The sequence below is a fragment of the Glycine max genome, chromosome 9, assembly GCF_000004515.6.
Source record: "Glycine max cultivar Williams 82 chromosome 9, Glycine_max_v4.0, whole genome shotgun sequence".
NCBI lineage: Eukaryota > Viridiplantae > Streptophyta > Magnoliopsida > Fabales > Fabaceae > Glycine > Glycine max.
Window position 1 is genome coordinate 43,985,705 of NC_038245.2, and position 27,926 is coordinate 44,013,630.

General features: G+C 32.2%; 5 protein-coding genes across 6 annotated transcripts; 3 read left to right on the forward strand and 2 right to left on the reverse strand.

Moving 5' to 3' along the window:
- Positions 1–4,368: 4,368 nt before the first annotated feature.
- Positions 4,369–8,193, forward strand: LOC100797009 (binding partner of ACD11 1). The gene is made up of 5 exons (XM_003534238.4): positions 4,369–4,694; positions 6,326–6,429; positions 6,530–6,605; positions 7,363–7,443; positions 7,531–8,193. The coding sequence occupies exons 1-5, from the start codon at positions 4,689–4,691 to the stop codon at positions 8,104–8,106; spliced, it is 843 nt and encodes a 280-aa protein (XP_003534286.1). The 5' UTR covers positions 4,369–4,688; the 3' UTR covers positions 8,107–8,193.
- Positions 8,194–12,779: 4,586 nt separating this feature from the next.
- On the reverse strand, positions 12,780–13,506 carry LOC100305643 (uncharacterized). Its single transcript, NM_001251503.2, has 3 exons — positions 13,228–13,506; positions 13,101–13,148; positions 12,780–13,005 (listed from the first exon to the last, which is right to left on the reverse strand). The coding sequence occupies exons 1-3, from the start codon at positions 13,433–13,435 to the stop codon at positions 12,878–12,880; spliced, it is 384 nt and encodes a 127-aa protein (NP_001238432.1). The 5' UTR covers positions 13,436–13,506; the 3' UTR covers positions 12,780–12,877.
- A 1,231-nt stretch (positions 13,507–14,737) lies between these two features.
- On the forward strand, positions 14,738–15,922 carry LOC100527045 (uncharacterized). The gene is made up of 2 exons (NM_001250885.2): positions 14,738–15,010; positions 15,377–15,922. Exons 1-2 carry the CDS (start codon positions 14,880–14,882, stop codon positions 15,822–15,824), a joined length of 579 nt encoding a protein of 192 aa, NP_001237814.1. The 5' UTR covers positions 14,738–14,879; the 3' UTR covers positions 15,825–15,922.
- A 1,140-nt stretch (positions 15,923–17,062) lies between these two features.
- LOC100811749 (plastoglobulin-1, chloroplastic) lies at positions 17,063–23,203 on the reverse strand. Its single transcript, XM_026123940.2, has 5 exons — positions 23,125–23,203; positions 19,052–19,215; positions 18,738–18,841; positions 18,242–18,473; positions 17,063–17,670 (listed from the first exon to the last, which is right to left on the reverse strand). The coding sequence occupies exons 1-5, from the start codon at positions 23,201–23,203 to the stop codon at positions 17,374–17,376; spliced, it is 876 nt and encodes a 291-aa protein (XP_025979725.1). The 3' UTR covers positions 17,063–17,373.
- Positions 22,008–27,905, forward strand: LOC100797549 (inactive poly [ADP-ribose] polymerase RCD1). 2 transcript variants are annotated; one of them, XM_003534239.5, is made up of 8 exons: positions 22,038–22,417; positions 22,802–22,859; positions 24,218–25,479; positions 25,906–26,147; positions 26,502–26,602; positions 27,115–27,258; positions 27,344–27,439; positions 27,616–27,905. In XM_003534239.5, the coding sequence occupies exons 3-8, from the start codon at positions 24,359–24,361 to the stop codon at positions 27,661–27,663; spliced, it is 1,752 nt and encodes a 583-aa protein (XP_003534287.1). In that variant the 5' UTR covers positions 22,038–22,417; positions 22,802–22,859; positions 24,218–24,358; the 3' UTR covers positions 27,664–27,905. The 2 variants fall into 2 exon arrangements, with proteins under 2 accessions (XP_014617793.1, XP_003534287.1); XM_014762307.3 differs by having other exon boundaries at positions 22,008–22,859.
- Positions 27,906–27,926: the final 21 nt, after the last annotated feature.

The window sequence follows — 27,926 nt, forward strand, 5'->3', positions numbered from 1 at the left end:
GGTTGTAATTCACTACCGGCACGTCTACGTGGACCCGCTGCACACGTGTTTGTTCCAGCGGAGCAGACATGAAGCTTTTTTGGTCACGTCATTTCAATGATCACAATGCCTTAATAACTATATTAAGAATAGTCTTTAATTTATATAAGAAAAATGTTTAACTTTATATAATTAAAATTTATAATTAACAAAAATTATTAATGTATAAATATTTTTATTATAATTAATATTTTAACTTATTTATTGTATAAGAAAAAAGTATTTAAATATTATTAAAAATCATAATCGTAAATATATTTAAATATGTATAGTTAAAAATTATAATAAAAAGACAATTTTAAAATATATACTTTTATTTATATTTATAAAAATAATTTAAAATTGTAATATTTTCAGCGTAATAAAATAGTGGCCCAAATATGTACAGTTCATGCCGGGGTGACACTTTTTATTTCAAAAATATCCTTTTTCACGTGAACATGTTTTTGTTATAGTGTAGAGATACCAAAATATTATATAAAAAAATATGTTTTTCTTTTTGTTGTGAATTTTATCCGTTGAAACATGTTTTCTTTTTGTTGTATTTTTTATTTTACGATTTTTTATTAATTATAAATGCAAGTGATCTTTTCAAAAGTAATGAAAATAATCGTGATATAATTTACAATTTTAATGGTATTTAATATATTTTTGAATTAAAATAAATAATTAGATACAAGTTTTTATTTATAGAAATAGTCAAATTAATTATTATGAGAATTTACATTATTAATTGTAATCAAATCAATGATATTAATTTCATTACAATTAAAAAGAATAATTTATGTTATCATTACTTTGAATTTAAATAAAAAGGTAATTTATCTAATAATTAACTTGATAACCCTTAAAAAAAGATGATGTGAGTTCACATTAATATAATTTGTATCAAAATTAATTAAAGTAAAAAAATTAATTTATTTCTATAATTCAAGTTAAAAAATGTAACTTATTCCTAATGAAAAATTAATTACATAAATAAGTAATATTTTTTTACTTGAATTGATTTTGATAAAAATTATATTAATGATGACACATATCACATTTTCTAACATTAATCAGATTGATTATTACACAAAATACTTTTTATTTAAATTTAAATTGATGATGACATATGTTACTCTTTTTAATTGTAATTAAATTAGTATCATGAATTGATTTGATTATGATTAATAAAAATAATTATTATAATAATTAATTTGATTGTCTTCATAAATGATAATTTGTACCCAATTAATTTATTTTAATTAGAAAATATATCAAGTACTATTAAAACTGATAAATTATATCATAATTAATCTCATTAATTTTAAAAAGGTAACTTACATTTATAATTAATAAAGAATCGTTAAACAAAAAAATACAAGGGAAATACAATTTTTTATACTCTTTGTCGAAATGCACAACAGAATTGTATTTTTGTTGTATTTTCTTTAAAACCCAAAAAAATATACAATAAAAATATAATTTTATTGTGTCTCGATAAAGAGTATAAAAGAATAATTTTTTTGTTGTGTATTTATTTTTTGTTTAATTTTAAAAATATAAAATGAAAACAGAATTTTGTTGTGTATTTTAACGAAAATCACAACGAAATTATATTTTGTTGTATATTTAGACTATGTTTAGCTGAATAGTTTTCTTGATTGTGTGATAAATAATTTTTTTTAAGTAGCATTTAACATTCTTTTAGTAATTTATAACGTTTTTTAATATTACTTAAAGTAACATTTTTAAAATCTTAACTTCTGGTTTTTTATATTTTATTCCATTTTTATCTTTAAAATATTTATTCAATTTTTTTATTATCTTTTTTAAATATGTCATTTTACATTTTTCAACTACTTCAACAATTAATTTTATCGGATACTTATAATTTAATAAGTTAATTTGTCAGTTTTAGCTAATTTTGTCAAACATGATCTTAATAAGAGATGAAATAAAGGAAAATAACAAATAAGATAAAAGAGAGAAGAAGGAGGGTTGGAATGTTTAAACAAATGTGTAAAATGGTCTATTTTAGGGATTTTAAAGTTTTATAAGAACCTATAACAATTTTGATAGGAATCAACATCAACTATGATGGTCATAGAGATAAGCTAGATACGTATCGATCTAGCAATAATAGTGGCCCATAACAAGTCATAAAGAAATTAGCCCAAAACTGTCGTCATCTTACCAAAAATATATTTAAGAGTAAATTTTGAATACTCTAGGGTATACTTAGATTTCTGTTAGAATGATTTTAAAAGTATATTTGAGAGTAAAGTTAATTTAAAGTTATGTTTGATTATTCTCCAAAAGTATGTTTAAGAATAAATTTTGGCCTGACAATCAAATCTTAAAGAAACAAATCTTAAAATACCTTTTAAGATGTTAGTTTGGGTGGTTGAGATGTGAATGAAAGTGAGATGGTGAGTTTAAATTTAAATTTTTTTATTAACAACTAATATTTATTGATGAAAAAACTTAAATTTTTTTACAAAATTAAGTTTAACTGAAGTTTAAGATTATAAATTTCAATCTAAAGATGCACGTACTCGTGTTAAAAATATAAATTGTAACTTATAGGGATTGTTAACATAAGATTAGCTTTTTTAGAAAGAATATTTAATAATTTATAATTTAATTTTTCTTAAAATATATTTATAGTATAGTTTGCTAAAATATCTTTTTCTGAAAAATAAGTGGATATACACTTAATAATTTTTTGTGAAATTTGTTAACATACTTGTTTTAGATTTTCTTAAAATACATCCATTTAAGGCGTATTTTGATATTTTAAAAAAGGTTTATTCTGTTAAAATAGTTTTTTTTTTTTCTTTCAGAACAACAAATGAGAATACCTTAACAAAAAGTACACACAATTTAGAAATGACATGTTGAAAACTCAAATTTACATAGATAAGATTGCAAACAATCAGAATATTATTCGATCTGATACTCTTAAAAAACACATATTCATAACGTACATGTGCGTCGTGGATTATGGATTATGATTGCGAGTTCGTGAAACCCACCCCAAACTCTCATGAATAAATCATGATACATGTCAACTGCTTCATGCGTAGCACAACCAAATTGTTTAGATAATTTATTATATTTTATTTCAAAAAAAATCCTAATTGATCGTATAGGTGCAGGCTAAGGCATCATCAAACATAAATGGTGTCGCTTTAAATGAAGTCATAGAAGCTATCCATACAATAAAAAAAAGTAAATAAAAAAAAGGAATCACTTTAGAGGAACGTCAAGATTAATAGCTTAAGCATGCATAATTTGCCTTGAGTAATCCAACAACTGAACATGTATGCCAATGGAAGCAACATGATACACCACTTTTTATGTACGACTTTATGAGAATTTGAGCATGCAACCTATGAGCACACATTCAATGATTCTCGCATTAACAAATACCAGTCAGTAATAAATATTATGTCTCCCTCTTTATACATTTTTGCGAGGCTTTTAATGAAATGTTGAAAGGCAAAATTTGAGCTTCAAATGCAAATAAAACATATAAGATGGTGGAATATTGCATGTAGCTTGTCTATTATAGTCATTTGAAACCAAAAGGCATGAGCAAAAAAAACAATTAGAGTAAGGCCACTTGATATTACATATAATGTGATGACAAAAAAAATGTCAAACTATTTTCAATATATCAAGGAATAATATAAGACCTTTTCATCAAGAAGGACGAGTTCAAGTTTTAATATGCGTTAGATTAGTATTCACAAAAATAAAATAAAAAAATATGCATATTAGATTATTGAAGTCCGATTGCTTCAGCAAACAAGTTTTGATCTATCTTTCTAAGCACTGTTTTTTGGATCGTGACAAAAAGAAGAAAAGAAATGATTCTTCAAACAAGGAAGAGACAACTGATCGTTGAACAGCGGGGGGAGTTTAAATAGAGTAACAATATCTTTTACATGTAAAATTTATTTTATTTTGGCAAATCTCAATAATAAGTCATAGCATGGAATTTACTTAAAACTTAAAACAAAATCGAAGTTTATTTTCTTCAGCTTTCATTTCCCCCTCACTGCTTATCATATTCGGTCTAAAACTTCATTTGTAAACTAAATAATTATTAGTCATGTGAATATTAAATAATTACAAAATTGTGTCAATTATACCAAAAATATACCATGATTGAAATGGATTACTTTAAATTGACTGAAATATTTAACACGATGAAAAATTCAGGAAAACAATTAATGTATAGGTTACTATTGTTTTTTATTAAGAATATATAGGTTATTTTATTCGAACGAACCAAACGCTAATAAAATATTACTACAATAGCAAAAATTAAATGATTTACGTAACGTTCATGTTATTTGTTGTGACCCGTTATCGGTTGTCCACCTTCGTAAATCGTGAGTCGTGTCGGGACAGGTCGTTCAATCACGCGGATTCGTGCTTGGTAGTTTGAAATCCTCAAATCCACGATACTGACACGTGCGACTCTAACCCCGGCACGTGCGACTCCAACCCCGGCACGTGCGTTCAATCCCTCTTAAATCCCTCGGCAATTTTTTCTTCACTCACATTGCTCCTCACGGCACGACTTGTTCACCGACCAGAGCTGATTTTCGCGGCGGTTACCACTCATCGGAGATTCTATCCAAAATCGTTTTCCGATGACGGTGAGTTCTCATAACACCGCCTCTGTTTCTCAATTCGCACGTCTATTCTATGAATTTTTTTGCACCGTCAAAATTTCTGAAATTATTATTAGGCTTTTCTACCGATAAATTTATCTTACATAGCAACGAGTGAATTTTCCAAATCCTTTACAACAACATATTTGATTGTTTAATTTCTGTATTTTGATTGCTAGCGATATTTAGCGTTTTGTATTTTAGGCATATGAACCTGAGGAACTCATAACTGTTATGTTACACGATTAGTGAAATAAGGGAACATTTTTTCTGATACTGTGAGTGAAGTTAATTGTTTCATGATTGATACTCAAAGTTCGATATCAAACTTAAACCAAAACACACTCGGTGTATTGTTGCTTAAACAATTTAAGTGAATAGAATCAATAAGGGAGAACCATCTAAAGATGGCGATAATTTATAGCTTATAGTTCCACTTTGACATGTTTGTCTCCTTTTTGGGTGTTTCTGAAAAAAGAAGGGTTTGTGTTTTGGTTGGCTTGCCTTTTGGGATATCTGAAGGGGATAATGGAAGTATCCATAGTTTATAGTTAGTTCTCAACTTCAGAAGTGTGATACTGATACGAAACGCGCTTGACTATCTGTAAACAACAAAGATTGAGTGTTTCCTATCTAGATATGCATGTTGATTTGTTGCACATAATTATATGTGGTACTACCTTCTTTAAGAGTTGGAAATTGGAATTATTCCCGCATAACTGGGTAATCAGGAGACCTGTATGAAGGAAACATGATGTGGGAATGATGAATTCGTCTTAGTGGGATAAGGAAGTTGTTGTTATTGTTGTTGAGGGTTTCAGGGAATGGATTTAATTGGAACTGGCTTAAAGTATTGAATAGCGAGAAACTGGAAATGGTAGCTCACTTCTGTTGAAATTATAGGGTTTAGTTAGAGAAGTAGGAAGAGGGATAGGGAAAAAGAGTGAAAGGAGACTTTAATAATATTGTTGCGTGTATTATGATGTGTTAAAACTTAGGAAATGAGACACTAAACTCATTTATACTAGTACTAGCCTCTAGACTCATAGTCCTAATACGGAAACCACTCCTAAGAGATCATCAAAGGAACTCTAAAATTTTCTGAAATACAATAAATGATGTTATGAAATATTTTCTAGATGTTGTTACAACTTCATTATACCAGGTGCTTGATTGTGGAATAATGTTATGTTTATGCTATAGATAATAATACCTTTCAAATTAAATTGCATGCTAGGAAAGACATACATATGACTTATCCTTTTAAAGGAGGTATATAAGTGTATGTTCTTAGCTGGGGGAGACTGAGGAAAAAAAAACTACTCCAATTTTCAAAATCATTTTATGAATCTTTTATCATCCTCTCTTAATATCTCTGTTTACATTAAACTTCATAAGATATAGATTATAAGAAGCAATTGTAGACATGCTTATAGCATACATATGAGACACCTTAAGCGGAGTTCTTTTAATAGTAAGTAATATAGTTGAATAGTATGCTTTGAAATTTAATTTGTCCTTTATGAGGTTTCATAATTTATTGCATATGAAGAAGTCGGTATTCTGCAATTTCAGGTTTCAGAGTTTTAATGTTTGCATTTTCTTTTTTCTCTCAGATAAAAACTGTTAAAGTCAGTAACGTTTCCTTGGGAGCAACTGAACAAGACATTAAGGAGTTCTTTTCATTTTCTGGTGATATTGAATATGTTGAACTACAGAGGTCAGTTATTATTCTTGGTTTCATACAATCCCCCTTTTAGGTTACTTTTATTAATATTTTTTCCATAAAATCATAAGTATATATATATATATTGATGCAGCCATGATGAACGATCTCAAATTGCTTTTATTACCTTCAAGGATTCACAGGGAGCTGAGACTGCAGTACTGCTTTCGGTAATCCACTTACTTCATTAAATTTATATTTATATTATATTAAATTTGTTTTAACAAAAAATCTCATATTTATTATCAGTGTTCAGATTTCAAGCTTCAGAACTACAGAATTGTTTGTCATTATCAGTAAGGCATACATTGTGCTGAAATATTCATCTTTTTTGGAAATTTAATGCAGTATTAACAACTTACCTAGAAAAAAAATCTATTTGAGAATCATGTAATCCCACACGATTGAAGCTGTTATTAAGAAGCCTTTCATTAGTCTATTTTTGTTAAGTTTTATTGGATATGCATGCTGTATTGATTACTATGTTCCATAGTGCTGGAAACTTTTCCTTTTCTGTTTTGGATTGAAATAACCTTTTTGCTAGTGGAATTATTGAAAAATTTCAATCATCCTCCAGAATAAGATTGAATATAAATGGAGAGTTTGACTCAGTTTATTCTATAATCTTACATATGCTAATCTGAACTTGTGTTGTATGCTTTACTAGCCACTAGCTGTCTTCTTTCTGGGCGGGGTTATTTTTGTGGTGATTGAAAAGAATAGCCATTTGAAGTATGGTCTATTAGTTGTAATTCAGAATGTGGGAAATGTGTTTGATTGTATTATTTTATTTGGGCATTAAATTTAATAGCGAGTTTTCTTGTAATTATACTAATGATATTACAACTTGTTCTATTTCTCTTTTGTGGATAACTTCATTTAAGTCACAATGTATGACCAAATATAACCTAGATTCACTTATGTCAGGGAGCAACAATAGTCGATATGCCAGTTACAATATCTCTGGATCCAGATTACCAGCTTCCACCTGCTGCCTTAGCATCACCTGTGAGTCCTGCCTAGACCCTTTACATTTTAATATTGTACACAAGTAACTTGACTGTTTTTGCCTTACAACTACTAATATTTTTGCAGGTAAGAGAAACTCGAACTCCTGGTGGCGGTGCTGACTCTGCTTTCCGGAAGGCAGAGGATGTGGTCTCCGGCATGCTAGCCAAGGGCTTTATCTTAGGGAAAGATGCTGTCAACAAAGCAAAGACCTTTGACGAGAAGCACCAGTTATCCTCCACAGCCTCAGCAAAAGTTGCGTCTTTCGATCAGAAAATTGGGCTTAGCGAGAAAATAAGTGCTGGTGCTACAGTAGTGGGTGATAGAGTTCGAGAAGTGGACCAAAAGTTTCAGGTTTCAGAGAAGACCAAATCAGCATTTGCAGCTGCAGAACAGACAGTGAGTAATGCTGGTTCTGCCATAATGAAGAATCGCTATGTGCTTACCGGGGCATCCTGGGTAACAGGTGCTTTTAGTAAGGTTTCTAAGGCGGCTGGTGAAGTAGGACAGAAGACGAAAGAGAAAGTGGAGAGTGCAGAAGAACAACAGAAACGAAAAGTGGAAGATCAATATGCACAAGTCCTTTCTGAGTCCCCAAAAGCAGCAGAAGCAAGTGAGCAGAAATCTTCCAAGCCTGCTCCTGCCCAGGGTTTGATCCTTTGATTTGCTTCTTGTATTGATAAATATACTTCCTCGTACCGACCTTTATTTTATCCAGATCGAAAGTGAATGTAGGACTGATTTACTGTTGGACGTGCTTGCAATTATTTATTTTGCTTCTATAATACCACTATAAACTAATTACCTAGGTGTGAAATATTTTGTTTCTCGTATTTATTTTGGCTACGTCAAAATAAATACATAGAAAAGAATAGAACAAGAAAGTGTGGTAACTTAAAAAGGCTTTTAAAAAAAAAAAAAAAGAAAGTCTAAGAAATGAATTTACTTATAAAAAATACTACACGAAACGGACAAGTCATAGGATGTGTAATGTGATTGAATTTAGTATATAAAGACAGATAAAAACACAATTACTAAATTCAAAACGGACAAGTCCTCTATATTTTTGTGGTTAGTGGGTTATAGTTTTTTTACATTTACAACTATTGAGTGTTTTTCAAAAAGCTTTTAACAATTTACACGAATAATCTTGTAATACGGACCATCCTCAAGCATATTTATCACAAATGTGAAAAAAATGCAGGGCAGTTTTGATTTTTTCAAAAAATACTGGGTGCACCTAGCAACACACAAAGCACCCACACAACTCCTTGGACCAAAAGTTCAAACTGGCCCAGTCATTCTCATGTATGGATTCTAATGTTTTTTAAGGAAGAGTTAAGTATCCAATAAAATCGAGCAGCAACAGCTGAATTTACATGATGAAAAAGCAAATACTGAACCCCTAGTGGAACAACCTGCACCCAGTATTGTTCAATGACTTCAAAAGCATTGTTAGCTATAAATCCGTTACCTTATTAGCATTTCATTTAATGATATAACAAAGCTCAAAGGACTGAAAATCAATTGATAACTGGAGGCATTCGTGTGGAATATCAGAGTAGTATGTCCAATCTGTTATCGGCCCCTTCCACCCCTTATTATAATCAATTTGCACAAAGCACTTGCATGATGAACAGCCCATTGAAGAGCCAAAACTTCTGATGATTTTAACATCTTCTCTTAAGAAGTGATTAAACTTGGCAGCAGTAACAAGCATCTAATCTTCATGGAATACCTTGTTCATTTCTCACCTTAACTTTTAACAATTATATTTTGGGTAAGCTTATCCAAAAGAATTTTTAAGAGAACAAAATAAGAAAAAAAATGAAATGAATATTTTTCATTAGCTCAAATTAATTCATACATTTATTAATTGGTAGAAGTTCTCTCGGAAAGAAGTTATACGATAAAATTTCTATAAATTATTATAAACGAGAAACTTCCACAGTAGTTAATACAATGCGTCATTATCCCTATGTATTATTTCAATCGAGGTTTATTACATTAATTTGTAATTCAAGTGGTTAGTATAAAGTAATAATAGTTTACAATAAAATATTGTTCACTCCTAATATGACGAAACAGACATCGAGATGTTTATAATAGAATATCAGGTTGCTGATAAAAAGAGAAAAAAATACGATAGCATGTTGAAGTGAAGAAAACCATACCTTGGAAGTGAAACTGAAAGTGATCTGACTTTTCTCCTCTCTGTAATGATATATATTCACGCTCTGCCTTAAATGCTAAGGATGATTAAAGACCAAAAGGATACTGCGAAGCCAAATGTCTAATTATAAAGTTATCATGTGCCTTTTAAGAATAAGAGAACTCAGTGAGAAATGCCAAACGTATTGCTACGGTAAGCGCAGAAGTATTTAAAATTTAACTATAAAAACTGAAATGAAAATAGAACTATACAAATTCAAATATAATTAAATCATTTTCGTCAACAACACATGTCATTTAGAGGAAGTAAGGACCCTCCTTTAATACGAAAAAAATATCTTCTTGGAACAGAAAGTATTCACATATATAGGGACTTATTCTCTTAATAATAATTTTTAATATATAAACTTAAATTTAAGATTTTACTTAGAAATATCAAGCATGTATAGTTGGTAAGTATAATTAAACCATTTTGTTGTTAATAAAATAAATTGAAATTTAATTTTTTTAAAAAAATAGACTGATAGTATAAAATATTTTATACAATAATTTAATCATAATTCATCATTTATGATAAGTTTAATTAATTTTTATGATAATTATCATAAAAATGATATCAATAATGATAATTTATAATTGAATAATAATATAAAATTATGTCAATATATAATTATTAAACTTTTTTTAAAAATTAAGTTTTGTTCTGATAATCACAAAATTTCACGTTAATTATGAGTTGAAATGGCAGATAAAATCATGACAGTTCATAAAATACTTAAGTATGAATAATATCCAACCATGTATTCGGATTTGAGATTAGAACATGAACATTAGAAGGAAGGATTAGGATAGTCTCGTCCCTTAACCTCAAACCGGGGGAGATGACGGAATAATACTCTTCTAAATAGAAACCTAAGTGGATGAAACGTGAAAATCCAAGTAGAATGCGCGCACACACACGCATGACATGAGGTCACAAATCACGTCCTTTGTTATAAACTTTTGCAATAGCAACTCGTCTGCGGAATCAAACCCCAGCGGCTGAGACAACCTCTTCAATGTCCATATTCACGGGCTACATAGTTTGACCAAGTGCTCCTCGTGAAGCCATGGCCCACTTTCCTTTCTTTATTTAATAAAATTGTTGTTTGGTGATAACTGTAGTTGCAGTATGGACCATTTGCTCTTTGTTTATTATCCTTTTACGTCATCATCAAGTTTTAATTTCCAATAAATTCAAAATCAAAAGTTGTGGTGGCCTGGTGGGATGAAACCAGTGAGTTTAGAAGAGAGAAAAACAATCTAGGAGATATAAAATTTTCCAAGGATGAAATGTTATCATACGAGGAAATTTTTAATTGTCAACTAATTGAATTGCTAAGCTTACTCGTTACGCAAATTAGCCAACTAGGTTCAACTTTAGCCCCACTACCAACTAAAAAGTGAGGAAACAATGTATATGTTTCACAAAAGAAAATGGAATAATATATGTGTCAGTGGGAAGAAATTTGCATTGCTTTGCATCATTGTTATGTTCGCCACATGACTTTGTGGATATAGTGACTAGCTACTTGACTTCAATAGTATGTTTTGAAGATATATTAGTATTGGTTTAGGAAACCAAAAAAAAAAATATATTGATGTACAACTATCCTCACAGTACATGTTCGATCACGTTGGATAGTGTACAACTATACTCATAGTACTCGTAATTTATTTTACACCTTACATAGCAACGAAATTATGATTAAAGACCGTTGGTTAGATTTAATGTTGAAATTATGGTTAAAACCATTAATGTTCGAAAATATACACGGTTTACAGTTTGGCCTATTCAACTGTATCAGTTAAGCAGTCTTTAATCGTTTGAGTTCTGGACTTCTGGTTAAACATTTTAACATTCAAAGAAAATGACACCCAATATTACTAGCACTAGCAGCCTTAAAAGATTTCTGACAAACTTTAAGTGGATGTAATTTTAAGTGATTTTAAGACATTCAAAGTTCAAACCCACACTTTAAGGGGAAATTTGCTTCGAATCTTACCATTTGTACGTACACTAGTTGGCTCTACCCAGTTTTGAAAGCATTGAGTACGTGCAATAAATTGTTATATCAAAATATTCTATTCACATAGAAACATGAACGCACGGAAATGTTTCTGTAATATTTTGCGGGACATGTAATGTATTATTATTTGACAATTTCTTTATCAAGACTAATTTAAATAATTATATTTTAATAATCAATAATACTATAAAAAAGTATTACAGAAATAAGACAACTTTACTGTACTTTTTAAATACTTCAAGTATTATTTTAAAATTATAATTTTACAAGATTGACTTTTATTTTGTTGGTCATTACTTATTACTATAAGATAGTAAAAAAAAAAGAACCCTAAAAAGCTATATATTAATATTGTTAATAATTCTGGTATTATCTTGGGGTCCCCAGAAGTGATTGCATAACGTGAAACGTGTCTCACAATGGACGTCGTCGACGTAACACAAACGATTATGAAAATAGGAAAAGCAATACTATATCCATAATTTGATTTGATATATGATGATCCCTATCCTATCTTTGAATATGATTAGAGACCAGCCAATCAAAAAACCCCAGGCATGTCCCACGTACCAGACACACACCATCATCGTCTGCACCCGATCATGCCCCCATCGTATTCATTCACCATTATTCCTGCCACGACGCCGTTTCATCAATCTTCCCACACCAAACGCAGCAAGAAAGCCTCCACGGCCACGCACACACACGCTTTCATTTCAAATTGAGTTTAAGCACCGACACTTTTGCACCCTATTCCTATGTTTGTGCCTTCTCCATTTCATTCCCCAAACGACGACACGTGTACCTAATAATAATAATCTTCACGGTTTTGCGGATTCCCTATGCACCCAGCGGTGATGGAAAAAATCCTCCCCGTCATGAGCCAACACACCTGACATAAAAAACACTGCTATTTCCAGCTGGCACTTAATCGCAACCCGAGGGTGCAGTAACGGTCCCCAACTCCAGCTGTATCCAACATTACAACACCCACCCGGCGCACCATCTGCTATCTTGAGCCGGAGCACGTAAACACATATAACAAAAATAAAATTGATACTACCAAAACCAAATGCTATAAAAAATGGAGGATGTAAGAAGGTGAAAATGATTTTATAAATATAGGCAAATCGCAATGTACACCGGGAACAAGAATATATTAAGGAAATACGCAGCGAGGAGCACGTGCGAACTTAAAAATCGGCGAGTTTCCTGTGAGGGCGAGGTTTCGGAATCTGTTGCAAACTTCGGATCGCCAAAACATCGCTTCTTTTTACATCCATGTATTGTCCAATGTCGCCGCCGATCTTCTCCGCCAAATCTAACATAAAAAAAACAGATCGAAAAACACGCTCAAACAAAAAATAATAATTTAAAAAAAGAAAAGAATTCCGAAATGCATTGCGGTTGCGGTACCTAGACGGTGTGATGGCGAGCGGTTGAATCCGGTGAAATGATTCAAGTCTGAAACGAAATGAACGAGGCGAGAGATTTAGAGAAATTCTGAAAGTGTGTAATAATAGAGGTGGTGAGTGAGTGGTACCTGATGGAGAGGGAGTGTGGGAGAAGAGGTAGAGGACGAAGAAGCAGAGGAGAGTGAGGACAGGAATGAGGTGGACGAACTTGTGCGGCGGTGGAGGCGGCGGGGAGAGGCTGAGACGGTGAGGTTTGGGAGCATCGTCTTCGTCGGTGACGAGCGTCTCTAGCATGGGGAGCTTGGGAGAGGGAGAACCCAGGGATTGCCTATGCATCGTGTCGCGAAGTGGCTGCTACAACGGGAATGAGATAGAGACACACCGAGAGAGAGAGAGAGAGTGTGTTTTGTTGCCAACTGTGTGAATGAATTTTATTTTATGCCTTTTCTTTTTTCTTCTCATTATTAATTATTAAATTATTGTTTTCATGCGGAGTTGCTTGTCCTTTTGTATGGTTGTTCCTCTTTCTTCACTCATCTCTTTCGTTTTTTGCTTTTTAACCCTTTTTGCCAGTTCACTCTTTTCGCTTTTATTTCGGATGCTTCTTTAGGGCTCCTTTGAGGTTCTCCCACGTCTTTAATTTCGTTTAATTTTTGTTATTATAATAATATTATCGGGATGAAACCTGTTTCATGTTTAAAACGTTAGTATTAGCAAAAAACGAAAATAATACCATTAATTACTACTATCATTAGAAAATATTAAAAGTTAATGTCGATATTTTTTTAAAATAAAATATTGGATACTTTTAATTTATAATTTTAGTTCTTTAACTTGTGTCTTGAGAGCATGTTAAAGAAATTATTGGTATTAAATGCTGGTGGATTTTTTCCACCTCTGTTTGCTTCTTTGATGATAGAACACCAAGAAGCAAATAGAAAAAGAGCCCAAAAAGACATTTAGGGTCGTGAGAATCAAGCCCACGTAAGCCCATAAATCAAATGAAAGACACAAGGCCACGGATTGGCGAAAATGACGCAAATAGATTTGTCCCACACCAAATTGACCAAATCCAATATGAATTACCTGGATGTTAATCTTAAGAACAACTCTCTCACAAAAAATAATAATCTCGTGAACAATTCATGACCAATTAGAATAAAATCTTCATGGTTTTTTTCTTTTGTCAATACGGTAACATACTTCTAAAATTACAACTAAAGTAGTGCAAGTTTCAAAAAAAAAAAATACACACAAGGCACGGGAATTAATTTAGAAGTCGTTATTCATGTATAGGAGTTACTTTTTTCTAATATAATTTTTTTTGTAATGGTAAAATAAATAAGTCGTATATCACATAAACCTTAGTATAATTTTCATACTATTACCATTTAGTCTAATATATTAAAAATTTAATAAATATATTACTAACCACAGTATTGACCTAGACTATCACGGCCAAGCAATACCAATCCTATGGGCTTATACAGTCAAAAAGTCATATTTTTTCGACATTGGGCCAAGTCCTAAGGTTGTAAGGCCCATTATGAAAAGCCCGTCGGGTTAAGACGAGGAAAAGCGAAATCCAACGGCCAGAGTGGCAGCAATATGAAGGGAAATGAAAAAAGGCAACGGGTCACCGCGAACGAAAATTTCTGGAGTGCCAATGAGAAGAGGAATAGAAACTTGGGCAACAGGAAAAAAATTCGTCAACATTACAACACGAGAATAAGAAGATCGAAAGAGAGCGAAAAAGTTACAGAGAGAAGAAGAAGGTTCAATGGTGCTGTGGGAGATAACGCTCGGAACTGCGTATTTCTTGGGTCTGAAGCGAACTTACAGGCTCGCTCTCAGGATTCAACACAGGACCGTTAGCCCTAAGTACCCTAAGCTCCGCCAATTTCTTCACAGGTCCGTTCCTCTCTTAATTCACTCTTCGATTCCCAATGCTGTTCTTATCCATTACTACTAATAATAATAATAGTCTTCACAATGATGGAAATATCATGTGTTTCTCTCGATTCCAATGTTTCCAATTCCTCGCCAAGAGGTTTTTTCATTATGATACTTTTAAATTAAAATAATTATGTTTATAGCTAGTCACAAATGCATTGTGACCTTCAGATCCAACATTGATAATCAATTAATTGTTATTAGTGTTTAGATTTAGTGCGTACCGTGAATGATGATGCTGATCACTGAGTGTAGATTCTAACTTGGAATTTTTTTGGAATGCACAATTGTTGGTGACTTGTGTTCTTCTATGGTGCTTCACAGACGGACCCGTGCTGTGTTTGATGTAGCTATCAAAGTGCATCGGAACATTCAAGATAGAGACATAGAAGTGGGACGGAATTTCGGGAACTTTATATTGCGATGGCTGGATCGAATGAAGCCATCGGCTCAGATTCGCGGTCCTCCGCCTTCGAATGGTGTTACATCAAGAGAAAGTGTTGGAAAGCGTTTATCAGCAGGTAGCAGTTCCAACCAGAAGCCTTCTGGAACGTTGAGGAGGGACTCTGATAGGCATTTGTCTACCTCATCAAGGACAATGCCTTTTCCTACAGTTGCGAGGATGATGCGATCGCCCTATCCTGCAGGGACTACTGTCCATGGCAGGCACTTCAGGGCCTCTACGCCTCAAATTGTTGGATCAAATTGCAGAGTAAATTGGTCAGAGGGTGTTATTAGGAAGGATATTATGCAGTGGATGATGCATAACTAACCCTCTCTCTGCTGGTAGATGTTGGAAATTGATGGTGATAGAGTAAGCAAATTTGTCATATCTGTTTTTGTCTCTTTGGATTTTGTATAGTTCGTCAAGCTTCCTTTTGGATAACCAGCGGTCATGCATTTGCTTTCAGTTTTGGTTAAAAGAACTAGTTGTTAACATCACGGATAATCATTCTGTTGAAATGAATAATGATAGCGGAGATTGCGTATTGCTCTATTTTATAGTTCCCTACAACTTTGGTTTATGCAACATAATATATCCTAATTATATACGATATTGTGATATACTGATAGTGTGTTTAGATTGGTCTAACCTTTACTGATAGTGTGTTAGAGTACGCAAATTTGTTATCTCTGCTGTCTCTTTGGATGTTTTTACAGTTCGTCAAGCTTCCTTTTGGATAACCAGTGGTTATGCATTTTGTTCTCAGTTTTGATTAAAAGAACTAGTTGTTAATATATATCACGGATTACCTTCCTGTTCAATGAGTAATGATGGTGAAGGTTGGGCATTGCTTTAATTCATCGTTCCCAGCAAACTTGGTTTGTGCAACTTACAGTTTGATTTTTCTTCATCCATCCACTGGATTGGCTATACCATGTTTATGCAAACCTGTATACCATAATATGTTCTAATTTCTAATTATGATTAAGTTAATAAAAAAAAATTAACATAAAGTTGATGTGACTCATGTGAGATTTTCAAGTGTTTCTCTGGAAGCGCTACGTGGATACCCAAATGACCTAAAATATTTCAGTGTCGCTATCTAGACCAATTCTAGCTTACCACGGCACACGCAGAAACCAAATTTTAAAATGAACATTTTAAACTATACTACCTTATAATTCTTAAGGTAGATAATTAAGGTTCCTTCAAATAAAATTCACCACCTTATAATTCCCTTTAAATTTTAATATTTCAAATTAAATAAAAAAATATTGTTTTCTAATTCACACATTATCTTTTTAAGTAAGCAAACTCAACACAATTAATAAAGAAATTAGTTTCTTATACATATTAATTATAGTTGATTTCCTAACAGATTGAGAAAGATACTCACTTCCGTGGTGTTTTTGATTTCCTTCTTTTGAAAGGAATTAATCTTCTGTTGTAAAATACGGTAGTTAGAGAACGCCCTTGATATGCACCCCAAAAAATCTTTTGAAGAATGACCAATCAATTAACAATAAACTCCAAAGCATGTAGAACAGCAAGTTATGTAGAAACAACAAAACCCCTTTTTGCATATCATTTAAATCTAGTTCCCATGCTGAGACAAGAGTCTCAATCTCAAAAGTAACTTCATAAAATTTCATATTCCTTCCCCAAATCAATATTTCACGGAAGTAAATAAGGGGTTGACACTATTCTTCCGACAATTTATATCTTGTAGAATTACAGCCTGAAAACATAACCCCGTCACTCCTTTACATCAACTTGAGAAGAAGAAAATACAAAAAAAAATGGAGAGATTTTGAACAAGCCATTCACATTATTCTCGGGACGGGAATGGGATGGGGGAAGAAGAAAGGAGTATAATTTACTTTCCTTCTCTGGCAAGAACAAAAAGACCACCATCCCCCCTTGATATTCGCAAGTCCTTATCAAGATATGTAGTAAGAAGCCAAGAGCTTGTCTTCTCGCCAGGGATGGGAATCTTAAGAGGCGGCTGACCAGAAATGACACGTGATATGTTTTCCACCAGACCCTGCAGTGGACCAAGGGATTGTTGCAGAGGCTGTAGGTTAAGCTTTTGGCCAAAAATGTCTACATTTTCTGGTAGTTCGACATTAGACTTTATATCTGGAGCTTGGATTGAACCTTCTTTAAATGCAACCTGCTTGCATTTAGAAATGTCAGCAAGAGTTTTCTAGTTATGTGCAATCTAAAAGGTTCATATGCACACTGTGCAAACTAATGAGTAACACACAACATTCAGTTGCATAAGATGCAATACCGTTAACATTAAGCACCATACAAATCATATTTGCATAACAGAATTGAAGCAACTATTTATTTAACTACTCAACATTCAGATGAACTCTTGAAGCACCAGCAAAATACAATGCACAGGATATGATAAGTATAATAATAAGCATTTATCTTTTTACACCCTCATATTATTGCCCCATAGCAAATATATATATATATATATATATATATATATATATATATAATTTGACAGTTTTCACAATACAAGAGGAATGCACTTTTTGGTACCCTTCACATTAAGAACAAGTTTGGGACCGATTAATTTTGGGGATTTCAGCTGTTTTATGAGTAAAAAAAGGCTGTTCGCAAAGTGTTAACCCCCAGAACCTTTTGCCTTTTTGACTGCCTTGGGTCAAATATATTATGTCTTTTTAAAAATTTACTTTTGCAAAATACTAAGGTTTGCACAAGAATACCTGTATTCTTGTAGGGGATTGAACTTCAAATGAGGAAGATGCACTGAAAGACAAAGATGCAAAAGGGCTAGACAATGTTGTGGAGTTTATAATAGTGGAGCTACTAGTATCAATTGTTTGCGTAATCTTGTCCACCTTCAACAAAGGCAATCTTCCCGCTGCTAGAAGAGGCAACAGTTCAGAAGATGCAGTGTACCTGACATCAGTTTGACAAGCAAAGAAACAGTAAGAACTTCAATTAAGAACTACTAATATGATAATTAAGAGCTTATTTCATCAATATCAACATTACTTTTATTTCTGTTAGAGGAGACCAAGATGAAAAGAAACAAATACTTTTATCAGTCACACTATATTGATTTGACTCGGAATCATCTTATCCTTTCAGTGCAAAGTTCTGACTTAAAGAGAACCATTATTAAGAGTTGGAATAATGTATGTTGACATATACTCCAACAGCTGTTATCATTTTTTGCTAACTTTCGGTTCTGAATACTCCAATAGTACAATGCTCACATTAAATCTTCTGTTCTGGAAGTAAAACAGCTGCGACTGCCAAGCACTCTGCTTGGATGACCAAGCCAACCAGTTCACCCTTCCCTACATTGACCAAGTGCTCGGCCCATTTTCAAGGACAACTGTTGCCTGGTCATTAATCAGCATCAATCATGCAACCTTTGCTGTCAATGAAGCAGCCCCTATGAGCACAGACAACATATCCGTCACATCTTACAGCAGACCCCATTGAGAGAAGTGACAAGCTAATTATAAAAGAGCCATCAAACCCCTCAGCATTTCACCGATTAATACCCCCATGGCAACCTCAATCAAGTATGCAAATGCATACAACTTGGCAGTTACTCTGCGAAATTCTAAGTCATACACCTTAACTGTTACTTTGTCAAATTCTGATACGAGTGTCAATGTCTCTACAGGTATGTCCCTCTCTGTCTTCAGCACGCGCACCGGCTGCACTATATTGATACACTAGAACAAAGCTCCAGAGAAAATATCAACCACGAAGCACTGTGCCAGTTCCTTCAGAACACCTTCCAAACTTATTTAACCTAGTTATGTGGAAGCAATTAACTTTTGAAAATAGTCCCAAATCTTCATTGACTTAAAACATGTTTAAATCCTATAATCAATCGGGTCAGTCAAACTTCATGACACTAAACAATTTATTCAAAAAACAAAAAATTGATTAGCAATTTATTCAAAAATACAATAATACACAAATCGCAATATATTTTATATTTATAACACGATATTACATTGTTTAAATGTAGAATGAATTACATTGTTAAATTGTAAGAAGAAATCTATTTAGAATAAAAATTTAAGAAGTAAATATGAAATATCACCTTTGAAAATAACATAAATGTCACATTTTACAAAATATGCATGTTGTATTCTAAATATATTTAGAATGCAATTTTAACAATTAAATTTATGTTGAATATATAAAGTAATGATAAAACTTAATTAATATTCTTAATCAATGTAAAATTGGCATTTGAATATTTTTGAGTAAGAAACAAAATTAATTACAAAAAAACAATATTAAATAAATTTAAAGTATTTTTGTTCTTTCTTTTTTATTTCTCCCATCCATAAATTTCCTATTGTTATAGTTTATTGTAGTTAATATAAATTTTCAAGCAATTATTTTCAAATATATAGTTATTTTGTTTTTTCAGATATATATGTATTGTGAACTTTTTTGTTTTTACAAGTCATAAATTTAATTTATATATGATAATGTTGTTTGACTTAAAGATTATTATGAATAATCAAATCTTCCTTAAATATTTAAGGAAGTTTCATATCTAAGAATAAAAGTTAAATTGACAATTAGGTTAAGTTAAAATAATTTTATGTTAAAAATGATAAAATGAGTTAACTAGTGTCAATCTAATCTTTCATTGATCAATAAAAAATATGGATCATAACAAGTTAACCTATATATAAGAAATAGGTTGAAACCTTCACCCTACCCCATTTACACTTGGGTTGGCAAATTGACCCTCCAAATCCCTAGATAACACTCAACAATGAGAAGCAAGCTTGTGATTGTGAAGTGAAAAAAAAGTTTAAAATGAGAGGAGCTTGGGCTTGTGTGAATAGAAACGAAGTGCAAATGGAAACAAGTCTCAAACCCCGCAACTACCATTGGAAGCAAAGCGTAAAGGAAATGGCTATGCCAAGGCAGTCAAGCAAATGTGTGGCTTGTACCTTTGTGATTACTCGTCAGTTCGGGTCGTTGTACGTTATGATTCAAATAACTTTTTTAGTTGTAATCAAATTAGTTTCAAATGAATCAAAATCACTTTTCAATAGTACCACACCAATTAATTGAATATTAAAAAAATTAATTGAATGAATCAAATTAATTATGAATGATTTAAGGTAATTTTGAAAATTGTTTGATCACAATCAAGGTAACAAATAGAGTAATTTGTTATTTTATAATTAAATTAATTATTTTTTAATAGTGTCATAATTATTCTAATGAATTAAATTAATCATGCAAATAGACTAATTTGTTATTTTTATTGTATCTTTTGATTGGAATACACAATGAAACATTGTTTTTGTTGTGTTATATTTTATTTAAAAAACATTGAAAATGTATTTCCACAGTGCATTTCAACAAAATATACAACAAAACAAGTTTCTATTGTGTTATGGAGTGTCAAAGGTCAGAAGTATTTAAAAAACACGCACACATAATTATGAAAATGTGTGAGATCTTAATAGTAAGTTGGGGATGTGAATAACAGAACCCTTATTGAAATAAAATAAAAAAATAACAATACCCTTACAATATTAATAAAAAAGAGAACTTGTAGAAGTCCGTGAACTTTTGGGCCATACCCCATAGGTATTCATGGTTAAAAGCTTATAAATAAATGAAGTAAATATTAATAATAACGAACAGGATATAACTCATTTCATTGATGTATGAGTATTGTAAACTTTATGGTAAAAGAATATAATAATAATAATATTATGAAAAGAAAAAAATGTTTTATGATTGATATTTTTGCTAGAATCTTATTATTAAATTAGTAAAATCCATAAGAAAAAAATGGTGAAAAAAGAAAAAAAACATTTTTATCAGGAATTTAAAAGAAAGAAAAAACATTTAAAAATATATTTACTGACATTTGTCAGGTTGACAAATAATTTACTCCATAAAAATACATTTATTTAAGATGAAAGATGAAATTGTATTGACGTAATTTAAATAATTATTATAACATTTTATAATTTAATATATAATATGATTTTTATTGATTTAATCATTAAATTATATTTACATAATATCAAAATTATTTGTGTAAATTTTCATCAAAATTGAATAATAAAAAAATAATTAAATCATTCATATTTTAATATATTTTAAAAAATTCATATCATGTCAATTTTAATATATGTGAATATAATAACAACTAATCTTGAATTAACATGAAATTTTATATATATAATATAAGTGAAATAGTCGATTTTAAGAAAATATTATTCAATTAAAAATTATTAAATAATATAATAATTAATCAAAATTATATCAATATAATTTAATCTTTTATTTTTATTTAGTCTTTGTTTTATCCTTAATACAATTTAGTCAAACTGCTCATCATCGACGAAAACACATGTATCTCTTAAAAAGCCAAAAAATGATTATATTTTAAAAAAATAGGTTCCAGAAGCACGAGAAGATATGGATGGGAAAATTGAGAAGCAAGAAAACTAGAAAAGAAAAAACAAGTGAGACCACACACGGTAAGTCAGCGCACAACCACGGTCCAATAAGACGGAGTCTGTGACAAAAAGTAATAGGTGACTGCGGGTGAGCGTATCAAATCCCTGGGTGAATCTTGCGTGTGTTTACTTGGAAAAGGGGTAGCGAGAAATTGCAGCATCTAAGGGTAACGCCTCCATTATCAGTCCTTTTTCAGGCGTGGTTTTTACCTAACCCTACAATTCGCCGATCCTTCCAGTTAGGGTTTTTCGCTCTCAGCGAAAACGGTGTATATAGAAACCCTATCTATTCCTCCGATGCACCAGGGGAATTGAATATATATAATAAGAAAAAGGCAAAAAAAAGAGGTGAAAAAAATTTGTCTGGTAAATTGTTAATTCTGTTGTTTTGCGTGTTTCTGGACTCAGGTAATTTCTAAAGCTTATCTCGGTTTTCCATGCGCTATTCGATTCAGAATTTTAATATCTGCCAGGGTTTAGGACTTTTTTATTTTTATGTCCGTTTGACTTTGCGATTTGGGGCTTGGATTTAGTAGATCAGGATTGAGTTTGGTTGTTCTTGCTGTTTGGAATGATTTTCTGTTTATTTGTAATTTTTGGAGCTGATTTGGTTTTAGAAGTGATATTTATAGAGTTTGTTTTTTATTTTTTATTTTTGGAGTGGGGGGTTGTTTTGATTTGTTGATTTTTTATACGGTGTCTTTGGTTGTGATCGTTGACTGCCACGACTTTGTTATAATTTTGCAGTTTTTTTTTTGTAAGAATTTTTATTCTGTTAAATTCTATCATCAGGAGCTGCGCTGTTCCCGGGGAAAAGCATGTACAGTATGAACACTAAATGCAGTGCTGGGTATGCATAAATTTATTTATATTCGTGTCTTTGATCAATTTCATGGTATTTCTGAAGTTTGTTTGATTTGTGAATTTCTTGATGTTTAAGTTTATCTGTTTATAATTGGTAAAAAAAAAGTTTATCTTTATCAACCTGTTAGCTTAATGTGTGAGATTGCTCAATTTATACTGTGGACGATAAAGAAATTGGCCGTTGCATAATGCTTTCTTAATTTTCTGCTCGGTGGTGCTTCATTTTTCCTGAACTTTATAACTAAAACTACCTGTAGTAGCTGGGATGTGGACTGAGTGGGGATACTGGACCCCGAACTGGGCAGAGATGGGTATAAAATTATAGGCCATTCGGGAATCGGGGATGGATATAATATTGGGGAGCAGGGACGAGAGACATCATACCCGTCCCTGCTCCACCTCATTACCATGCCGTCTCCTGCATAACTTTTGCTATGAGTATGCAGTAAATGAACTAAAGCTTCTGTGGCAGTTTTAAGCAAGACAGCTCAGTCGTTAGGTGTTTATTTCATAGGTCTTTCAGTGAGCATAGGTAGAGTTGAAGCCAGGGATTTGGTTAGTTAGAGTGCTGGTGCCATAGAAAACAACTTCATTCATTTTTATGAGTTTATTTGGATTGTTGTGTTGAGAATTTTAAATAATATAAACTGGGATCCTCTTGGAATTGTTATTATTGTTTTTTATTCCCCAGTTATCTATTTATTGTTTGTTGTACATTCTATATATTAGGGTTATTATTAGTTTTCTTGTTGGTCTAATTGAATTTTTTGGTTTAGTTAAAAGCATGCATGGTTTATGAACCAATTTTTCTGACAAACTGCCGAGTTGCAAACTTGCAAGTACAAAGAATTATTTTTTGGGATTTTGTATTAATCAATCTTTTTGAGCTACATTATAACATTTTGTACATCTTTTGAACTTGCATTTTCTTGGGGTTTTGCAATTTTTGGTCTCCTAAAGATCCATTGACATCGACATTAAAAAAGAGTGGATAAGTATTTGATGTAAAATTGGATAAATTTAGCTTAGACTGAATTAGCGATATCATGTAATCGAATTTGTTTATATTTAAAAGCTTGTGAGTTTAATGTACTGTGTTTCGGATGTTGATCACTCTTGTAGTATATGTTATAAGTTCAATACTCTATTTTTCTTAATCTTGTTGGAGATGGTACTTTTGCAATATGTCACTTGTGCAACTGTTTCAGAATTCAGATTACTTATTTTGTTATGCAGGGAATGCTTTTATTGATTAACCCCTTATTCTTTATTTGTTAGCCTTTATTATTATGTGTCTATTATCCTATGTATTTGTTCAATATTCTCAAAAGTTTTAATATCCAGGGATTGCCAATTGATGTCATGGTCTTCACCATTGCCACCACAGTTTCTTTGAAACTGCTCAAGGTCTAGGGTTCTATTTAACTTCTGCACCTGAGCTTTTATATTTAAGAGTGTTTATAGATATTGGGCTAGTTGATAGAAATGGAAGCAAAAATCGCAAAGGCATTGGATAGGGTTGCACTCAATCTGAAGCGCAAGCGAGCGACCCGATATGCTGCACATTTAAGTGGAGCTTCACAACCAATGTTAGGGCATTGGTCATCTTTTACGTCACCAACAAGCAGGGCTGTCAAACGCATGAGATTGGGTGGATATAGAAACAGGCTGACAAATGCTGGTCCTCATATTGGACGGTCCTTAGCTAGGCGTTTTTTGAATTATAAAAAGAGTGGGAGACTGGAGCGTTTGATGTTCTATGAGAATGGGTCATGGTTGGACTTTCCAAAGGATGTTGTTGATTTGGTTAAGAAGGATCTTGAAATCAAGCGGGCAGCTGTGGAGATAGAGTCACATGGGTATCATCTTTTGTTTGATTTTTTACGTCTGCATAAGATGGACCTTAAAACTGGCTTGCAACAACCTATAGCTTTGATTGATGAGGCAGGGTGCTGTTTTTTCCCTGAAATCTATGCTGCTTCTGATGAAGAACCTTATAATTTGAGCAAACAGGAAGGTGGAAAAAGTCCAGACTCATATGCATCTAATGAAATAAAATTACATTTAGAAGTTGAAATAAATGGAGTGGATCAATCCAGGTTGAGTGAGTGTAGTGGGGAGTCCAATGCTCTAGTTAAGGGTATTCAAATTGATACTAAAGAAAACTGCTGTCAATATGATGTAGAAGTTGAAGATAGCATTAACAAAAAGGACTGTGGAAATGTTGGTGAAGACATTCAGCAACATCAAGACATAGGTTTAGATGCTTATACTGAATCAGTATATGGAAAATTGGATCTGAATTCTGTACAAAAGATGTTTCTTAAGGGAATGTGTAGTTTTGGCAGTACTGATTCTGACATAGTTGAGATTTACCACTGCTCAGGTGCGTCAATGCAAGCACGATGGGAGCTGTTCCAGAAGCAAGCTGAAATTACCAAAAAAAATCATGGGGAAGCTAACATTCGGTATGCTTGGCTTGCTTCCTCTAAAGGAGAACTATCTACAATGATGAACTATGGACTTAGTCATTATGGACTATCTGGATCAAAGTGCACATATGGCATTGGTGTTCATCTTGCTGCTGTTACTTGCCCTGATGCCAGGTTAGTTTTGATAAAAGTTTAATATATTGTGTTTCTGTGGTAGGATTTTCTTCTGTAAAAATTTGACCATTTTTCCATCCAATATTACTGTAGTTCTGTCTTTTAACGGTTTTTTTTGCCCTTGTTCTGTACTTGTGTTATTTTTAACTGCTGTAATAATCTTTAATAAATTTTTGCTGCATACCTTTTACGTCGAGGGTGGAGTGATGAGCATATTTTCTTGTTATTCTTAATTGTTTTCTACTTATTATTACTGCCATTGTTTGTTGTCTTTTTACTAGAAAGTACAGTTTTTTTTTTTTTGTTTTTTACTTGTCCTGATATTATTTTTTTTTGCCCAATTTATTATGTTACTATTTGTTATATATATTCTAGATTTTTCTGTTGACATGCTTAGAGAAGGATTCAATTTTGCCATATGTACAGTGTGCGTTATTGTGATGTTGACGAAAATGGGGTTCGACACTTGGCCCTTTGTCGTGTAATAATGGGGAACATGGAGATTCTTCGGCCTGGCACTGATCAGTTTCATCCCAGTAGTTGTGAATATGATAATGGGGTGGATGCCATTGAATGTCCACAATACTATGTGGTGTGGAATATGAACATGAACACCCACATCTATCCGGAATTCGTTGTTAGCTTTAAAGTCTCGTCTGACGCTGAAGGTGATACATTTTTCTGTTTTTTTTTCCTGTTTACTATTCATTTGTGTTTTCCTGGAAAAAATAAGTTGTGCATCTTAATATTGTGTAATTAGTTCTCAATGGGTTAAGCAAAAGACAAACTGATTTATATCCATGGTTCTTTCTTTCCATTCTGATGGAAAAGTCTTATAAGATGTTAGTATTAGGTAACAGTGTTTCATCCGTAAATTGTTGATATCTCCTTGAGGTCTATCTTACATTCATTAAATTAATCATTTCAATCTGGTTCATTGAAACAGCCAGTGGCTTCTGCTGCTTAGCTGTATAAATATGATTCTTTCTTTCTGATCATTTATTTAAGATGCATTTTTACAGGTCATTTTTGTGGAAGTGAGGGTAAGAATGTTTCTGGGGTTAATACAGCCTGTGACGGTCCTCATGGCTTGTTAAATTCAGAATCTTCTACTGTAGATAATGTAAGTTATTTGATATTTGAGTTTTTGCATCTCATGGTTTCCCAGGTTTTTAATGCCAATTAACTATTTTTTATGGTTTTTTTACCATATATTTCCAAAATCTTGTTTTAAATTTTCTCTTGATATGGTAAAAAATGATGTGGTTGATCTATTCTGAAAGAACAAAAGCAGTTAACATCATTTGATATTCCTTTATAGAGTAATTGAACGTTTCATGAGGCTTTGGTCATGTAAGGTAGTCTGAGAGTTATAGGGTGGTGATTAAGGGCTGGAAGATTGTTGTTTCACTGCTGTGAATTTTAGTTCCTGCATACACCTTTATTGGGCTCAGGTCTGTTCTATGGCTGCAAGCACAAATGCAAAGTTGTGTTTTGTAAGGAAAACATACCACTTTTAGGGTTTTATCATACTTTTGAAAACTGTTCTGTTGTTAAATCCTGTACTGTTTAGCTTTATTGCTTATATATAGAGCATTATCCATATAATTTTGGATTGTGGGCTAACCTCCTCAGGGAAAAGCTCCTAGTATGGTTTCTAGCACCCCAAAAGTTCCAAAATCCCCTTGGATGCCTTTTCCTGTGCTTCTTGATGCTATCAGAGATCAGGTTCCTCCCACGGGTATGGATGTAATCAAAACATATTATGAACAATTCAGGGTATGTACAATAGATCCACTCGATGGTTTCCGGCCTTGATTGATGAAATACTGCTAATATTTCATGCTGTTCTGTTCTTATTCAGTCTAAGCATATATCCCGGGATGATTTTGTGAAGATGCTGAGGTTAATAGTTGGAGATGGTCTGTTGAGAACTACAATAACAAATCTTCAGTATAAGGTATGGTCTTTTTTAAAAATTAATTTGGCTTTGAAATCTTGTGATTGGCCTTCAACTGTGGTTATACCTCCAAGGAAATCACTTGTTAAGTATATTAGGTTAGGCTACATTGAAATGTTGTGCTTGTCTTTTGCTATATGGTTGTACCTCCTAACTGTTTAGCTTGCTGCTTGCAGATACCTTCCGGTGGTGAATTGAAAGACTCAATCAAGAAAGAAGACTGAGGCTGTATTTCTGTGAGGAGGTGGAGATCTTTATCCTTGGAGTCAATTAATGTCAACTGTTTGCTGGATAAATCAAAACTATCTTTTTTCATTTCCTTTTGTCATCTATATTTGGACTTGAGACATACATGCAACTAGAACTACATTATAGAGTTTAGTTTGAACTGTTTGTGATTAGGTGACCTGTCAATCAACCCTCTTGTTTATGTTGGGTTTTTATGATAAAAACCAGAATTTGGATATTCCATTTTTTTTTTCACTCT

What these genes read in the sequence shown, in the direction of transcription:
- LOC100797009 (XM_003534238.4), top strand. An exon ending in AGACTGCAGTACTGCTTTCG is followed by an intron (nt 6,606 to 7,362) that starts GTAATCCACTTA and finishes CACTTATGTCAG; the next exon opens with GGAGCAACAATAGTCGATAT. An exon ending in CTGCTGCCTTAGCATCACCT is followed by an intron (nt 7,444 to 7,530) that starts GTGAGTCCTGCC and finishes ATATTTTTGCAG; the next exon opens with GTAAGAGAAACTCGAACTCC.
- LOC100305643 (NM_001251503.2), bottom strand. Translation starts at nt 13,435, where the DNA reads ATGCATAGGCAATCCCTGGGTTCTCCCTCTCCCAAGCTCCCCATGCTA. An exon ending in CCACACTCCCTCTCCATCAG is followed by an intron (nt 13,149 to 13,227) that starts GTACCACTCACT and finishes ATTTCGTTTCAG; the next exon opens with ACTTGAATCATTTCACCGGA. An exon ending in CTCGCCATCACACCGTCTAG is followed by an intron (nt 13,006 to 13,100) that starts GTACCGCAACCG and finishes TTTTTATGTTAG; the next exon opens with ATTTGGCGGAGAAGATCGGC.
- LOC100527045 (NM_001250885.2), top strand. Translation starts at nt 14,880, where the DNA reads ATGGTGCTGTGGGAGATAACGCTCGGAACTGCGTATTTCTTGGGTCTG. An exon ending in CTCCGCCAATTTCTTCACAG is followed by an intron (nt 15,011 to 15,376) that starts GTCCGTTCCTCT and finishes GGTGCTTCACAG; the next exon opens with ACGGACCCGTGCTGTGTTTG.
- LOC100811749 (XM_026123940.2), bottom strand. Translation starts at nt 23,203, where the DNA reads ATGGCCTATAATTTTATACCCATCTCTGCCCAGTTCGGGGTCCAGTAT. An exon ending in GTGAGCATTGTACTATTGGA is followed by an intron (nt 18,474 to 18,737) that starts GTATTCAGAACC and finishes TCTTAATTGAAG; the next exon opens with TTCTTACTGTTTCTTTGCTT. An exon ending in AATCCCCTACAAGAATACAG is followed by an intron (nt 17,671 to 18,241) that starts GTATTCTTGTGC and finishes AAATGCAAGCAG; the next exon opens with GTTGCATTTAAAGAAGGTTC.
- LOC100797549 (XM_014762307.3), top strand. Translation starts at nt 24,359, where the DNA reads ATGGAAGCAAAAATCGCAAAGGCATTGGATAGGGTTGCACTCAATCTG. An exon ending in AATCTTCTACTGTAGATAAT is followed by an intron (nt 26,603 to 27,114) that starts GTAAGTTATTTG and finishes TAACCTCCTCAG; the next exon opens with GGAAAAGCTCCTAGTATGGT. An exon ending in TAACAAATCTTCAGTATAAG is followed by an intron (nt 27,440 to 27,615) that starts GTATGGTCTTTT and finishes TGCTGCTTGCAG; the next exon opens with ATACCTTCCGGTGGTGAATT.